This window comes from Pimephales promelas, chromosome 2, assembly GCF_988280905.1.
Source record: "Pimephales promelas chromosome 2, fPimPro1.hap1.1, whole genome shotgun sequence".
NCBI lineage: Eukaryota > Metazoa > Chordata > Actinopteri > Cypriniformes > Leuciscidae > Pimephales > Pimephales promelas.
The window spans coordinates 13,240,825-13,256,314 of NC_142770.1; the positions used below are offsets into that span (position 1 = coordinate 13,240,825).

Here is a 15,490-nt window from a genome sequence, read left to right on the forward strand (position 1 = left end):
TTGAGGTTGCTGTTTATAAAGGGACAACAGCATCCTCTAGTGACTGAAAGATGACAGTGTACGAAGATCACTCGATCACTGGTATCTTGCAGTGTTTGTCTCCAAGCAACTTGTTGAAAGGAGTTTATAATTAGTGTGCTTTAAGTTGCTTAGTAGAAAACACAAATAAAATATCAAAATTGAACAAAATCCTCCAATTTATAGAAATGCTCAGTAAGATTAAAAACGTTTAGATTCAACTTGAATTCACTTTAGATTAGATTCAGGTTTGACACAAACTAAGCAAATATGCAAATAAACATGTCATCCCATGCAATGATAGTGAAAGGTACTAATCTAGATCTTGGTTCCTTATTTTAAACTGTCCTTTTTGAAAGTACAGAGAACAGATGTGCACAAAATGCACTCAGCTTTTCCGCTGCCAACCTCAGATGCTAGATATGCTGCTGTGGCAATGTGAGTGGAGATAACTGTGTGTGTGCTAATGCACTTGAAGAAAACTACAGGAACTGACATTTGTAGGAGGGTGAAGCACATTCACGGACGCTCTCACTGTCACACGCTAAACTACAATGGATCAAGCAACAGACTACAGTCTCCTGGGAGCGTCAGGAGGGGCATCGCCACCTGCACTGCCCATCAAACAGCGCAGGTATGCTAGTGTTATGACTTGACATGCTATTGTGATACAGGAAACACCATACCACAAAAGTTACTCGTTGCTCAGTATAATGAAATGCAAGTGAAGCAGGTCTAACCGAGTAATTTGTTCTATTGTTTCTTTATCTCTGAACTTGCATGTTTAGGAGCAAGTCATCTTCAAGCTCCATCCAGGATCTAGATCTGAAGGTGGGAGATCTACTCTTGTCTGGACCACAGACACCTGTGTCTCCATTTGCTGAAGTATTCACTCCTACTTACTGTAACGCAGCCCACTGCCCAATACACCGTCGCTATGGTGAGTCTGGCAGAACCTGGTTTGTTTGTTAGAGTTTAATACAAAAAGGTTAGTTTTGCAGCAATGATAAGCATCTTAGTAAAATGAGAACTTGATTCTGTAACGGTTCACACGCAAAGCCTTCCTCAATTCTGGTTATGCTTTTTGTTGTTTTTACACTTTCTTTCTTTTACATAAGTACTTTGAGGGAAGTAACACCTGAAACCAATACAGTAAGCCACTAGACAAACAACTAAACCACGCAGAGTCTGTCTGTCATGGCACTGTGGGAACTGAAAGTTTCCACAAAATTTCATTTCATTGTTCCATAACACATGACATAGACCACGTCTGAGAATGCATGTGTTTGCTCTACTGCTAGAAGTAATTTTGACCTTGTTGTGTTGCTCAGAAAATCACCAGGCAAGATTCTTTTCGGATCAAACTCCGCCTCCAGTACCCAAAAAGAGTCTGAAGAGAACCCTATCCCTCCCGGCGGAGGCTCTAGACCCATCTTCCCATGACCATACAGCAACCTACAACTATGAAAATCCATTATACATGATAGCACCATTCCATGGCACACTTACACTACAAGAGGAAGAGGTACAAGAGGAGCTACATCAAGGATCGACCTTGCACAGAGTGAACTTTGATACACCAGATGAGCAACTTCAAAGAGTCTTCAGAAGCTTCCAGAGCCATGAGCAAGTTTCCATGGGTATTCAAGAGCGTTATCTTCAGTTTCTCAGGAACTCATTCCAAAACATTGAATCGAGCATCTTCCTGAATGAACAGGAAATGGAGATGGCAAAGACTTCTCAGCCTAATGACTTCATATTGTGTGAGGAGCAGTGGACGGAGAGGGATGCTTTCTACTTGGTGCGTTGTTCGAAGATTCCTGGGAGACTGTTTTCAGCAAAGGTAAGGACATCAACCCTGGAATTACAAACGGTGACCAATCTACAGTAGATGTACAAGGAATCTAGTTAGGTACTCTAGCAATCCGCAATTGTGTATTTAGGGGTTTTAAATCCAAAGACCTAAGTAGGCCATTAACGATTCCCGGCCGAGCCCCTGAACCACAAGCAGAATGCGCACCCTTATAAGGCAACCCTAGCTTGCAGTACAAAACCCTCAAACCACACTTCCTTCATCATGCCAGGTGTTGAGAAACAGCACCAACAGTTTGACATGTGCTTTGTAGATTTAAGGGCAAGTATTTAGCCGCAATGCAACAGTTTTTGGGTAAAGGGGTAGACAATCCTACTTGTTGCATGCTACTGAATAAAAGAAAATAAGTATTTTGAATACAACTCCTATGTTTCGGCAGGTTCACAGAGAAGATTTGGTTTCAGATTGTGCTATATCCATGCCGCATCCTAACATTGAGCAAGGAGTGGTCCATTTCCGACAATGCACAGCTACGCCTACGGATAAAACTTCCACCTTGCAGCAAGCTGAGACAACTTCAGAGCCTTCACATGGGGACACCACCGAGGTGTGCCAACAGCAAACAGTAGCGGATCTTCTAGAGAAAGGTTTTAGTGTGACTGTGGTAAGAGACTTTCCATTGGGAACGTTGGAGGACTTTGTTGAGGAAGGACACTTTTTGCACTCCAGCCTTCCTGAGGTTTATGAGAGGAGGCTTTGCCTTCTTGCCCTCCAGTTGATACTAGGACTACAGCAGCTGGGACATTTTAAAGTAATTAACAGGGAATTGAAACCACAGAGTGCGACTTTAGTGTGGCCTCATATCACGAGCAAGGGGGATGACCCTTTGGAATACACTAGTAAAAAGAAGAAGGCAATGGAGATGAATACAGACACTTCTAAAGGTACACCCGAGATCACGGTGACCGAAGAGCTAATACACAAAAGTGAGATTTGTCAAACCTTATGGGAGAAGTGGGGCACCCCTCGTTTGGTCCTGGAAAGCCATTTCGAGGACAAAGTTTTCCAAGAAGCAACATCCCAAGAGTTCCAGTTGGGGACTTTGCTGAGGTACGGCCTACATCTCACTGATGGTTGCTCATCTGTGTCGAAGGCGCCACAAGACACTCCATACACTCCAGGATTGCTGTGGCTGGTCACCCAGCTTACATCTGAGAAACCTGGGCTACTATTGACCGATGTGGTGGGTGTCCTCCAGGCCTTACTTTGGGGTCCACGACAGGCACTTTTTCAGCAGAATAAACTGGAGAGCTCTGTGTTCTCTAATTGGCTGCTACTTAAGCGGTCTCTTTTAGTCCTCAAGCTTGCTGAGAAGGGACTCTTTCAGGACCAATATGCCTTGGACTGGGAAGACTATCTCTGCCTGCAATATCTATCCCTTACTGACGCCAAGACTATGCATTGCATTACTGAACACATGGGCCTTCATGACTTTTTTAAACCTGCTTAACATTAAAATGCAAATGTTAATGACAACAATTGTCAGATAGTGAAACATAGATACAACTGTAGACTATTGTAGCTATATAACCTAAATTAAGTTAGAACACAACTTGAGCATTTTTGTTATTCATGTACTTCCCATCATAAAACCTTGAAGAAAAAAAACTAATATTTGTAAAGAGACCCACACATGACATGAGAACAAATGCTTATTAATTCTGAGAAATCTATTTTTTTCTGTACGTTTTAGTTAAATTGAAGCCATTCAATTCATTTTTCATATTTACCCCACCCATGTCATGTGCATGCACTTTGAACATTATATTACTATTATTCTTTTTCATCTGGCTACAAAATTACCATGTGAAACACTTGTTACACATTAAACTGTTATATTTACAGGGGGCAGATTATATCCAATGTACAGTAAAGGCCTCGCCAATACAAGCTTATTGTTGGTTGACCTTGTGGAGTTTACTTATTAACAATACCTGGAAAAATTAGCATTACAAAACAGGGGTTAGGACAAACTATTCTGAAAAACCCAGTGAGCCATGGTCTACTAAGTTACATTTTGCATGTGGACATGAAAAGAGATCGCAAAACCAAGTCGGTGTTGTAGGGTGAGCATTTTTTATTCTGCACACTGTAGGAAACATGCAGACAAATCCTATTGAAGTCATAACTAACTCAAATCCATGCACACATTAAGCAAGCACTTAAAGCCACCAGTAAAGAAATCAATATCAGCAATATAAACCATGATTCTACATACATTGTTGCTTGAGATCCCAATCATAAATATGTTCTAAAAATTATCAGTGAGGGAATGGTGCAAGGAAATCAGCAAATAATCCAATTACATTGAAAGTTAAGCCCAGTAGTATGGCTTAAAAACTAATGGTCAATGCAGAAACGCGTTTACACTAGTGCAAATACGACTGAAAATACAGCACAAACCTTAGAATAACTACAATGTAGTGATTAACAGGAAAAGTCAATTTGACAGTCATACTGTTTCTTTTAATGGTGAGATACAGCATGTTGGGTGAGATACAGCATAGTTATTAGAAGCAAAATGTGATTGATAAGCTTTATTCGTCACTATCGGTGTCTCTTTCGATGCTGTAAGCCATGAAGAAAGCGTCGGGGCGGGTTGGGACGAGGGGATGACCCGGTCTCACAATCTCAAAGCCCATGAAACTGAATGTCCGCAGCAGCGATGCTGGAGATGGTAGAAGAAAGGGTTAAAATAGGCCCAATTAACTCAAGAGGCATGAAGGGAGATAAAAATCCATAATCCGTACCTCTGTCATCTCGGTTCTTATGGAAGCAGATGAAAACATGATCAACCTGTAACTTCTCCTCTGCAAACTCCAGCAAGAGTGAAAAACTGTTGCAAAATAACAGAACCAGTTTGAGCCCAAATTAACTTTCAGTAGGGAGAAAAGAAAAAGCCAATACACAGGATAACGTTAATTTGACTTGCCTATCTTTGCTCCCTTCCGGGAGGACACCAGTGGGGATTTCGATGTAAAGGTTCGCCCCTTTCAGTGCCCCCCTCCAAACTATGTGCTTGCTCACAGAGCAGCGGCGCTCAAAAAGCAAAAACCGTACACGGCTATTCAACGTGGGGGCTTCCTCAAGAACCAGTAACTGAGCATCCTACAAAGAGGACACAAATACAGTTATATGCATGTACGCACTCATGGGCAATTACCGCTGTACAGTCATATAAAAAAAAATAATAAAGTAGCAATGGATGACATTTAAATCATTAACATGACAAGTCAGGTGAGGTGGAATGTCCAAGCTCATTTTTCATGAGTTATGAGATTAATATGTAGATAAGATATGACCCTTGCACACATTATAAAGACTCAAGGCCCATTCACACCAAAAACAAAAACTATAAAGATAACTATTAGCATCCACACCAGCAGACGATATCTTTCGGTTTATTATAATCCACACCAGCTAGGACTGAGCCAGTAAACTTGACAACCGCTGCACCGGTGGCGATGGAGCACCAAAACACTTTTGGATGTGAACGCCGTTTAACAATGACACGAGAGAAGCACAAAGCTTTGTTTACATAAGAAATTTTATGTCGCAGCCATGGAAACATTTGGGTTCATGACGAACAAGTTGTGCGTGAGCCCATATAGATTTCAACTTAGTCAGCAATGTATTGTGGTTTGTGATCTGATCACCTGATTATCAGGGAATTTAACAATAGTCCATTAGTTATTCCACTGGACATGGAATCTCTCTCCAAATCTTCACTCGCGTCTCACCCATTTTAGAAGGGGATTACAAATGTTTCTTACTTGGTTAGATTTTAATTAGGTCCATTATATTCACATTCTTTACTGTGGTAAAGTAGAAACACTGTAGGACAGATAGCCTACATTTTTACTTGCACATCAAATTTAACACAATTTGTGCTTATTAAATATAATAAAGATCTGCAAGTTTATTTTCAAGTCGTGTTTCACACACACGAGGGTGATTTTAGTTTCAAACATAGCCTAAGTATCTTGTGGAAGATAAAATTTGCTCTTCAGACCTTTAATAAGTAGAAAACGTGACAATATCAGAAAACCCACAGCACTCTTAAAGCACAGAGCGGTAGGCTATAGGATGCAGTTTTGTGTGGAAATAAAAATGATTAAACATTTAACTATTATATTACTTAAGTTGCCATTATTACCTAATATTTATTTCCAATGCTTTACAAGTAATCGGTCCTTTTCTTACAAAGAATTGCTCACAAAATGGATGTTTGAACCTCTTTTTTTTTTTTTTTTTTTTTTTAAAAACAATGTGATATGAAATGTGAACCCAAACCTCGGTACTCACAGAATAGAATAGCTTAGCTGAAAGACTGTGATCCCGCTGATCCTTCCCTCGCCCACCTGGGATCTTCAGGGGTGGGTGAGGGACATCAGGAACACCACAGAGGCCCCGGACACGGGTTACTGCAGCGATGGGAACTGTAACCAGGAAACACAACAACATACTTGTTAACAGAGAGCATGACAACATCAACATAGAACGGAAAAATAAAAATTAATTAACAGACTAGCAACTTCCAGTAGCTCAACTGATAGAGCATGACGGCAATCCCAAAGGTTCCACACCCTAGGTAGGTTACAACATCGGCTTGGATTTTGGCTAGTAAGGGTTTTTTGCTTGTAAGTTTAGCATGCCTAATACCTTCAACAGCTAATCAAGGTCTTGATTAGATTTTTCAGGTGCATTTAATTGGGGTTGAAGCTAAACTCTGCGGGAGATTGGCCCTCCAGGACAGAAATAAAACCTGGTTAACTTTCTGCAAAGACATGATTTTTTCCCCCCCACAACACAAAGAACATTACAACAGAATAAACAAGGATTTTTTTTTTTAATTAGTGTAGCTTGAATTAAAAGAGCTTTATTCACCCTTACCAACTATGAATTTTACTATTAAGCATCCACACCAGCAGAGGATATTGTTCGGTTTACTCCAAACACATACTGCAGTGGTATGTAAAAGCAAACCTTTTAATAACCAGACCAAAAAATAATGGATGCATCTGGGAAACCTCATTTCAATTCAGTACCACATGTTGGGGCAGTTTTGGTCATGTGTCCCATTGAAAACAGCCTAATAAACCCTGAAGCCAGATTAGCTTACTCTCCACTCACATGGGGCATATCGAGCCTGTTACAGATGCTAGGTTGTGTGGGAGTGGATGAGTGGTGGTTACACAACTTCCTGTAGCAGGTGAATGAACACCAACATTAAGACTAAGTCTTGGAATTACTTTAAGACCTGTGATTTGTGGCGTTGCTGCATTTAAGACATAGATAGGTCCAACCAAAAAGACACAAGAGGTAACTTAGTAACCGGTTACAAAACCCCTATATGCACCCATGCAAGTTAAGACATGCCTAGCTGCTACCTACATCTAAAAATCACTATGCAGAAAATATTTTTAGATAGACTAAGCCACATTTTCCTTGAAACTTGCTCATTTTACACAAGTTTAGTATAATAAAAAGATGAGTTTCATATGAATCTTATTAATTAAGCAGTTTTAAACCAGGTTAACTTTTAATATTACACTAAAGGAAAAATTAAAACAATATTAAGTTTTCTGAATTGATCTTTTAAAAACAAGGTTCTCCATTCAGTTCAGCAACAACGCATGACAACATAATCGAGGGGAGATGGGCGAGGCGACGTTAAAAAGATAAGCACACTACAATCCGCTTCAAAACAGGTTAAACAGACATATTGTGGGAAGTATCTCTTAAAATTAGAAATAAAATTCTTACTCAATATATTATTCATTAAACATCCTCTTAGCCGTGACACAAAAGCAAGTCACCTGACTGTTTTCGCTTTGCCAGCTAACGTTAGCATTGCAACGTTAGCCACCTCGCGAACACCTAACCCGTCAATCACTTGTTGAGCTGTGCGACCTGAATAAATGCGATAAAATGGTGTCTATAAAATGAAGTCATAAATAAAATATTACGAGGTTAGATAACGAGATTTAAAAGATACATATGATTGGTTCGAAACATAGACTATGGGTTCGAAAGCCAAACTGAGACAGCATCTCTAACGTTACAGCTAAGGGCATAAAAAGACGTTGGAAATAACGACAATTTGAAATGGAGATTTGGACGTTTCTCGAATGTTCTACGAACGCGAAAACCTGTTACCTGGCAACAGGCCCGTCAATCAATCATTCTATCCAACGACTGACAAACACAATCCCACCTGAATTGCGAGGCACTCACGTGACAGAACAATAATTCTTTATTTTTAATTTACTGAAAACAGTTTAGACAGATGGATTGACTTTAGTCTCATTCTGCTACCAAAATAAATAAATAAATAAATCAAAAACAATAAGGCGTACAAACATTAAATTATATGTCGAAAGACACTGTAAAGCTCGCTAGGCTGTAACGTTACTGCTAAAACAAGGCCTCAAACAAGCGAGCTACATTAAAGTCCCACATTACCTTTCATTCTCGGGTTTATTACGGGTCATTTCGATCAATGGCATCTTGGATATATTACTCTCTTTTTCTCTGACAAAACAGTGGCTATTCAGGATCGTCTGAAGGTTGGATTTAACCATCCGGCCAACGTCAAGGCCCGACTCTTCTCTGTCCGTTCTCCGACTGAATGTGTAATGGTCGTGTAGGCCCGCAGTATTTATACTCGGAACACGAATGGGCGTGGCTTACGCGTTACGTCATGCGTTCTAACAAACAAACAAGCCCCGACTGCAAATAAACAAAATAAAATAGAATGCAGTCAAATTCGAGATAATAATCTCTGATTTATGAACTCACATTTCTGCAGTATGTAAAACTAGAACAGGATATTTACAGGGTTTCTAACGGAGTTACATAATCTGTCAATAAGTAAGCACAATTCTCATATTGCTACGAATTCAAGATTAGTACCAGTACAAGACGTACTATAACTATGAGTCATTATAATTAATATATAACTGAATGAATAATCATTTAAAAATAAGTATAATGTTTACGTAAAAAATCTCAACAAAATTGTTTCTTGAGGTCATTTGTGTTGTAGGCTGTATTAAATAATACAAACATTCAATTCAAGATTGCAAAAAGGCCATGCAAAATCACCTGCTTGTATTTTATAGAGAAGTCTCAGCTGTGCCTGTCCATCAGGGCTCGGAAGAACTTGAGACACCTCAGTTTGTTCATGCACTCATGCTTTGACTGGTAAGAACCACGCGTTAATACGAACTATAACTACTGCTGTTATTTTGATTGTTTGTTCTCAGACTTATTTGCACTCAGTCATAGTTTTGTAGGCCTATACTTTCTGCAGCTGCTACTGATCCTCTTGATGTTTTGCTAGACTTACTTGTGCCAATAACAGAAGTTTAAGATACAAAAATGCCATGGACGTTTAGTGACAAACTTTCTAATCTTCAAGTCCACAGAAACATCCAGAAAGGATCATCAGAGCAAGTATGTATCCCTAACCCGCAGTGGGGTGTTGGGACTTTTTAAAAATATATGCACGATTTGATTTTGAATGTCTTATTCACTTTCATTTCTGAGTGACCCAATCCATTCGACAGTGAAATATCGGCGCATATTTCCAGTGGAATCCTTGAGTGAGGTGCAAAATCCATGGAAAGGCATCACTCTGAACCGCTGTATATTAGTGGCCATGGTCATCGTGGTGGTCAGCTCTACGGTTGATATAGTACAAGGTGAATTCTTGAATGTGAGTCATGGGTTGTTTATGTGCGCATTAATAAACCGTCAGCGCCTGGGGGTGTCTTATCTTCCTGAAGAGGTTTGTTTTTGTCAAAATTAAAGATTAACTGTACATCATTCTGCTAATTTCACGGCTACTGTCGTTCAAAGGTTTGGGGTCAGTTAAGTCGACTTTTATAACAAAATGTTGAAAATACAGCTTTGTCATCAGGAATAAATACATTAAAATAGGTTCAAAATATTACTGTATCATTGGTCAAATAGACTTGATGAACTAAGATTTCTATCAAAAACAATACAATCTTAAGTATCTCCAAACTGTCACAGCTGACCAATCTATCGTGTTTTAATGTCTAACAGAGACTATAGAGCCATACTTTGAAGTAACAGAAGATGAACCTGGATCAGAGCTTCAGGCCGGTGGTCTGACAGCAGAGGTAAGGCTCATATTGTGAACTGTTTTCACTTAGTTCATAGTTTCTAAAATGTTACCTGTTTTTGCCGTAGCCTGATTCATGGTGGGACACCTTTGCGTTTTGGAACTGGAGATCTGAGGATGAACTGGAAGAGTTTAAAAAGAAAAGGGCAGCAAGAATACGACAGGATGGAGAGAAGGTCGGACCACGGAAGATCCGAAACAAGGAAATGGCTAATAGACTACTCAAAGAAAGGGAATAGTCTGTAATATCCCAAAACAGGATGAAATATATTGAAAATAAATATATAACTTTCATCTGAAATGTGGTAACATCCGACTTGTAACATTTTGAGAGCATTTTCCAATTTATTTAGTGAATACATTTACATTCATTATACATTTTTCATAAGCTCAGCACCGATGCAAATCTGTTAACATGGCGTCTATATCATTGAATATGTACATTTTCCCTCTAATGACCTAATTTAGACTTCTAATGACAGCTTATGTTGCACGTTTACACATGTACCAGGTCATTTTGTAAAAGTGAGAGCTTTATTGTGTATTTACAGGCAAAAATAAATGCAGATGTATATTGCAATATATGCATACATGAACGCATTTCAAAGTAAGGCCGTCAGCGACATTCACACTTGGTCGCCACCACGTTGGTTTTGAAGGAGACGTTGGTGCCCTCGCTCTCCAGCTCGATCACACACAGGTCGTCATAGTCCACCGGTACGCAGCAGAGAGAGCGATTGACAGGATGGCCACTTTGGATATGGCTGTTAAGAAGGACGGCGTGGTTGTTGGCGTTATTCAGTGGGAAACCACACACTCCTTCGCAGTTGTTGATGTTGGCCTGGGAGGGCTCAAGAAAGAACTTCCTCAAGGACACGGTTAAGCTTTGAAGCCGGCACTGACTGGGCGTTGATGGGCTGCCCTCGTCCGCTCTGGCTGCCCTCTGGGCTCTTTCCGCCTCCCAGGTACTGAGAACCGTCTGCAGGGCCTTCAGCAGCAGAACAGACCGGTACTGGGCTTCTTTGTGGTCCTTATTCACTATAAATAAATCATAGTTTGAATGAATTATAATATTTTAGATGCAATACAATGTTAGCATTAAAGAGCTGGGTGATTTTTTTAATATTCATTAGTTATTAGTTTCCGTTACGAGTATGAGATTTATGTCGGAGATGTTTTCATAGGATTTCTGATTTAAAGTTGGCAAGACATTATGAATCAGTTCAATCTGTTGGGTTTGGTAAATTCACTCGAAACGATTATTAAAATTATCTCACAAAAATGTTCACATGCATTAAAAAATCTATGTAAAAACAAAGAGTAAAAAAATATAGGTAAATATGTTTGTATTGGCGCAATAATGATAATTTACACACCCCCATGTCACCCAAGATGTCCACGTCTCTTTCTTCAGTCGAAAAGAAATTAAGGTTTTTGATGAAAACATTCCAGGATTTTTCTCCATATAATGGACTTCAATGGGAACCAAACAGTTCTTCAAGGTCCAAAAGAGAGTTTCAGTGCAAACTGTTCAAAGGGCTTTAAACACTTTCAGATTATTATATGGAGAAAATCCTGGAATGTTTATCAAAAACCTTAATTTCTTTTCGACTGAAGAAAAAGACGTGGACATCTTGGATAACATGGGGGTGAGTAAATTATCAGCAAAAGTTTTTTTTTTTTTTAAAGTGAACTACTCCTTTAAAGAGTACATTCTAAATTTTGTCCATTAGTGTTTATGAAAAAAAAAATCTAATGCTCACCTGCTTCATCGTCCTCTCCATCTGGAGAAACGGCACTTAATTCACTCAGTTTCTGGAGTCTGTCAATTACCGTTTGCCCCGCTTCCTGCTGTCTGACCAGAGTCATGGCTTCATCCAGTCTCATTCTGAGCACAGACAGCAGAGGGGAATCTAGTGCCACCTCCACTCGGTGAGTTTGTAGACCTTGCTGCCTCTGGGGGAAGACAAATATAGTCGGCATGGAGGAGTTCACCAGTCCTGACAGGAGGGACTCCGTGGACGACACTCCAAGGCTGAGAGGTGGAAGGGAATGCAGTGTATCCAAAAAGAATGCTTTTCCATCATCCTGAGGTGTCGGCCCCTCTTTCTGCTGAAGGACATCACTCAAGAACTTCTGCAGCTCGCAAAGGAAAAGAAAAGTTCTGGATGGGGGTCTCTCATCCAGTGGAATACTGGGGAAAACAATGAAACATTGGCAATGTAATATTGGCTTGCTGCATATACGTATATCTGGTTATCTAATTGTACAATGAAGGAGTAAACTTTAGCCAGAGAATTATTTACCCGTGATATTTTAAACGAGGCGTACTTTGCTTATCACGGTCCGAGAGGAAAAGTAAAACCGGCCTCATTGTAGTATTGCTGCCATCCATCTTTCTCATCAACACTTCCTGAAGCTCAGACACACTTGGTTTCGAGCCTAAAATGTAACGGAAATAGTTCAAATGGGCTGTGTGAAAGGATTCATTTGAGTAGTCTCAAATTTTTGTTATGAAAAATGGTCTCACCGCTTTCATCCTTCCATGCCTCAACTGTTACACTCAGCTTAAGGTGAACGTGGGCATGAGTGTGTCCTCCCGCAAGAATCAAGAAACGTGTGGCCTCGGAAATGCAAACCATCTGAAAGTCAAAAAAACAGGTAATTTAAAAATATGCTCAGAGCCAGGAGTGGTTAGTTAGCACCCTCTAATTTGACATATTGAACTTTGATGCGCATGCCAGCAATATGTTCAAAATCTGGCTCGCAACATTTCCAAGACCTGCTGCCCCCTTTCCATCTATTATCATTAAAGTGTCAGAATAGAAATATAAAAATCATTATCATGAGGTTGACCTGTGTATTTGGTTGGATGGAATGACTGTTGAACGTCACTCTCAAACCGTCTCCTTTAATGGGATCAACGTTAAACAGGAGCATCACGGAAGCCGGGTTGGTCGGTCGGGCATGTCTTGGGAATGTGAGGGTTAAAGTTATCCCTCCCTCCTGCTCAGCATCCCAAACATCTATTAAAACATTAACCACAACTCATCTAACGGTGTCAACTGAACAAACATCCAAATAAACCAAGGGTTTACCTGGAAATCAAAGAAAAATATGTCTACCTTTAATTGCATGTACACCCTTGAGACCTTTTTGGGTTTGTTGGGCATTCTGAAGTAGATCTGAAAGCTGGAAACCTGGAGCTCCGGGCGAACATATTCCAAAGTTCTGGAAATTGATCCTGCCCTGTTCACTCTCCCCGTTCAGGGCTGACAGGAAGTTATCAGTGGCATGATTGTGAGCTTGTTGCTCACTTGGCACATCTTCGGTGGCTTGTGTTGACTGGGCAGGTGGGCCAATTGGCTGTTCACTGACTTCTCGCTCATCTTCGTTCAATCCTGTTGGTCAATTAGACAACCATTCAAGGGCAGAAAGTGTCACCTAAAGTTATCCTTCCCCGTTTGGAGAGTTAAGTAACCCTATCTCACTCCTGCAGGGCCACCTTCCAGCAACTAATCAAAGTCTTTAGTCTTGTTCGACTTCAACTGGCACTGCATAGACCGATCGGGTTATGACATCAAAGTACAGAGAGAGCGATTGAAAAGCATGCAGAGCCGTCTGCTCTCTAATCGCTCAGTCGAAACGTCCAGGCAAGTGTTTCAGATCTAAACTATGCAGGAATGGACACCCATGCCTTTATGTGTTCCTCAATTTTGTCTTAAAGATTCCTACACCCATGCAACCACTTCAGGGAATCCAAAAATATAATCAAGAAAACATCAAACTGTTTTCATAACCATGTCGAAAGTACAAGCTATTACTTTAGCAAGTTCAATGATCCCTGAGAAACAGGTACGGGACAAACGGAAGGGACTGACCTGATAGAGGAATGACTTTCGGGTTGTTGTCCTGCTCTTTGTGTCCCACTGTGGCACCGGTCGCCACAGTCAGCAACATCATCAGCCAAACTCTTGCCTGGAAAAGCATCTTCTCTCATTCGTTCACAGAGAAATCCAATACTTGTTTTGGGGTGGGTCAGCCGCAGGGATGTGTTTTATACACACCTCCTGAAACCAGCCAGCCAGCCAGCCAAGAAATCGTGTCCTTGGTGTAACACTGGGTATTCAAAGCATGCGAGTCAACGTGTGAACTTGGTGAATGGTGAATGGACGTCACATGCCTTTGAGCTTTGATAAGATGGAGGAACTCATCCAGACAATGGAATACTGTGTCGACTCCAGCTGTAGTAGCGGATAACAGTTTGATCCAAAATTGCAACAAAGTTCTATTCTTAAATTCGTACCCGCTTACCTTATTTCATTCCCAAGGGACACAAGTTAAGACTTGCCAGAGTGACTACTTCGGACACATTTTGTTACCCCCATTGTAAGTTGTCTTGTATTGCGCATCTCCGATCTGGAGGAACTATATTTTTTGTTCTTGACTTGATTAAAAGTCTAGGGCTTATCTGGGCCGGTAACCAAAATGGTATAGGTTTAAATCCTGCAAGGAGTGGATCCATGAACTTAAACAAGGAACACAGTTTCACATTGGCTTAAATAGTTGCACAACGTGGGTTACCATTTAGTTCTCTTATTGCTAACATGGTCCCTCTGAATTAACATTGGTAGTGTATGTCCTTTTGAACCTAGGCTTGTACCATTTCCAAATGCTCCTATATTTCCTGACATTAAAGGCAAAAGGCTCTTTAATCAAAAAGTGCTAAAAGAACAGCTACAATAGTCCTCTGTTACTCCTAGCTCAGATCTCTGGAAGACGCACAGCTGCACATGTTTTCCAGACATTCAAGGTCCCTCTAGCGCTGGTGTGATAGATGTTTGACCAGTCCCAAGAGATAAGGCAGGTATCTTTTAGCCGAAAGAATGGCTGAGAACAGGAACAAGTCACAGAGGACGAATTGCTAGATAGTTTACCATATCTGGAATTCTTGAAAGTACAAGGGGTATTTCATAAATGCTTACAACCGTACTCTGGTTTTTTTTGTATTACGTGTGATGCGTTTTTACAGAACTCATACACTTTTGTGTTTTAAAAGCTGTAATTTTTGATTATATGATGTAAATTGTTACATACACAAACTGTGAAGTCTACTTAAAGTTTTAAAAAAACTTCTGCTGATAATTTACTCACCCCATGTCATCCAAGATGTCCATGTTCTTCATTCTTCAGTTGAAAAGAAATTAAGGTTTTTGATGAAAACATTCCAGGATTTTTCTCCATATAAATGGACTTAACTGGTAAGCAAACGGTTCAAGGTACAAAAGACAGTTTCAGTGCCGTATGTTCAAAGGGCTTTAAACAATTCCACACGATGAATAAGGGTCTTATCAAGCAAAACGATCGCTCAGTTAAAAAAATAAATAAATAACTGTAAGTTTTAAAAGCTCAAATGCTCGCCTTGCTCTGTTCTGACGTACATTTGT

The 15,490-nt window shown here is 40.2% G+C and overlaps 4 protein-coding genes across 6 annotated transcripts; 2 read left to right on the plus strand and 2 right to left on the minus strand.

Moving 5' to 3' along the window:
• The first annotated feature begins 224 nt into the window (after positions 1 to 224).
• Positions 225 to 4,270, plus strand: peak3 (PEAK family member 3). Its single transcript, XM_039694733.2, has 4 exons — positions 225 to 652; positions 807 to 958; positions 1,350 to 1,861; positions 2,271 to 4,270. The coding sequence occupies exons 1-4, from the start codon at positions 573 to 575 to the stop codon at positions 3,339 to 3,341; spliced, it is 1,815 nt and encodes a 604-aa protein (XP_039550667.2). The 5' UTR covers positions 225 to 572; the 3' UTR covers positions 3,342 to 4,270.
• Positions 3,945 to 8,541, minus strand: oaz1a (ornithine decarboxylase antizyme 1a). Its single transcript, XM_039694736.2, is given in 6 exon segments — positions 3,945 to 4,559; positions 4,642 to 4,727; positions 4,824 to 4,999; positions 6,197 to 6,283; positions 6,285 to 6,330; positions 8,357 to 8,541. Coding segments are annotated over 6 exon segments (645 nt in total). The 5' UTR covers positions 8,476 to 8,541; the 3' UTR covers positions 3,945 to 4,428.
• A 99-nt stretch (positions 8,542 to 8,640) lies between these two features.
• On the plus strand, positions 8,641 to 10,352 carry LOC148995806 (uncharacterized). 3 transcript variants are annotated; one of them, XM_089135492.1, is made up of 6 exons: positions 8,641 to 8,764; positions 9,016 to 9,097; positions 9,237 to 9,349; positions 9,463 to 9,597; positions 9,965 to 10,041; positions 10,112 to 10,352. In XM_089135492.1, coding segments are annotated over exons 3-6 (384 nt in total). In that variant the 5' UTR covers positions 8,641 to 8,764; positions 9,016 to 9,097; positions 9,237 to 9,348; the 3' UTR covers positions 10,283 to 10,352. The 3 variants fall into 3 exon arrangements, with proteins under 3 accessions (XP_088991618.1, XP_088991616.1, XP_088991614.1); XM_089135490.1 differs by having other exon boundaries at positions 9,315 to 9,349; XM_089135488.1 differs by lacking the exon at positions 8,641 to 8,764 and having other exon boundaries at positions 8,816 to 9,097; positions 9,315 to 9,349.
• Positions 10,353 to 10,564: 212 nt separating this feature from the next.
• Positions 10,565 to 15,019, minus strand: amh (anti-Mullerian hormone). The gene is made up of 7 exons (XM_039694734.2): positions 13,925 to 15,019; positions 13,169 to 13,444; positions 12,900 to 13,069; positions 12,574 to 12,685; positions 12,350 to 12,485; positions 11,807 to 12,237; positions 10,565 to 11,081 (listed from the first exon to the last, which is right to left on the minus strand). Exons 1-7 carry the CDS (start codon positions 14,031 to 14,033, stop codon positions 10,660 to 10,662), a joined length of 1,656 nt encoding a protein of 551 aa, XP_039550668.2. The 5' UTR covers positions 14,034 to 15,019; the 3' UTR covers positions 10,565 to 10,659.
• Positions 15,020 to 15,490: the final 471 nt, after the last annotated feature.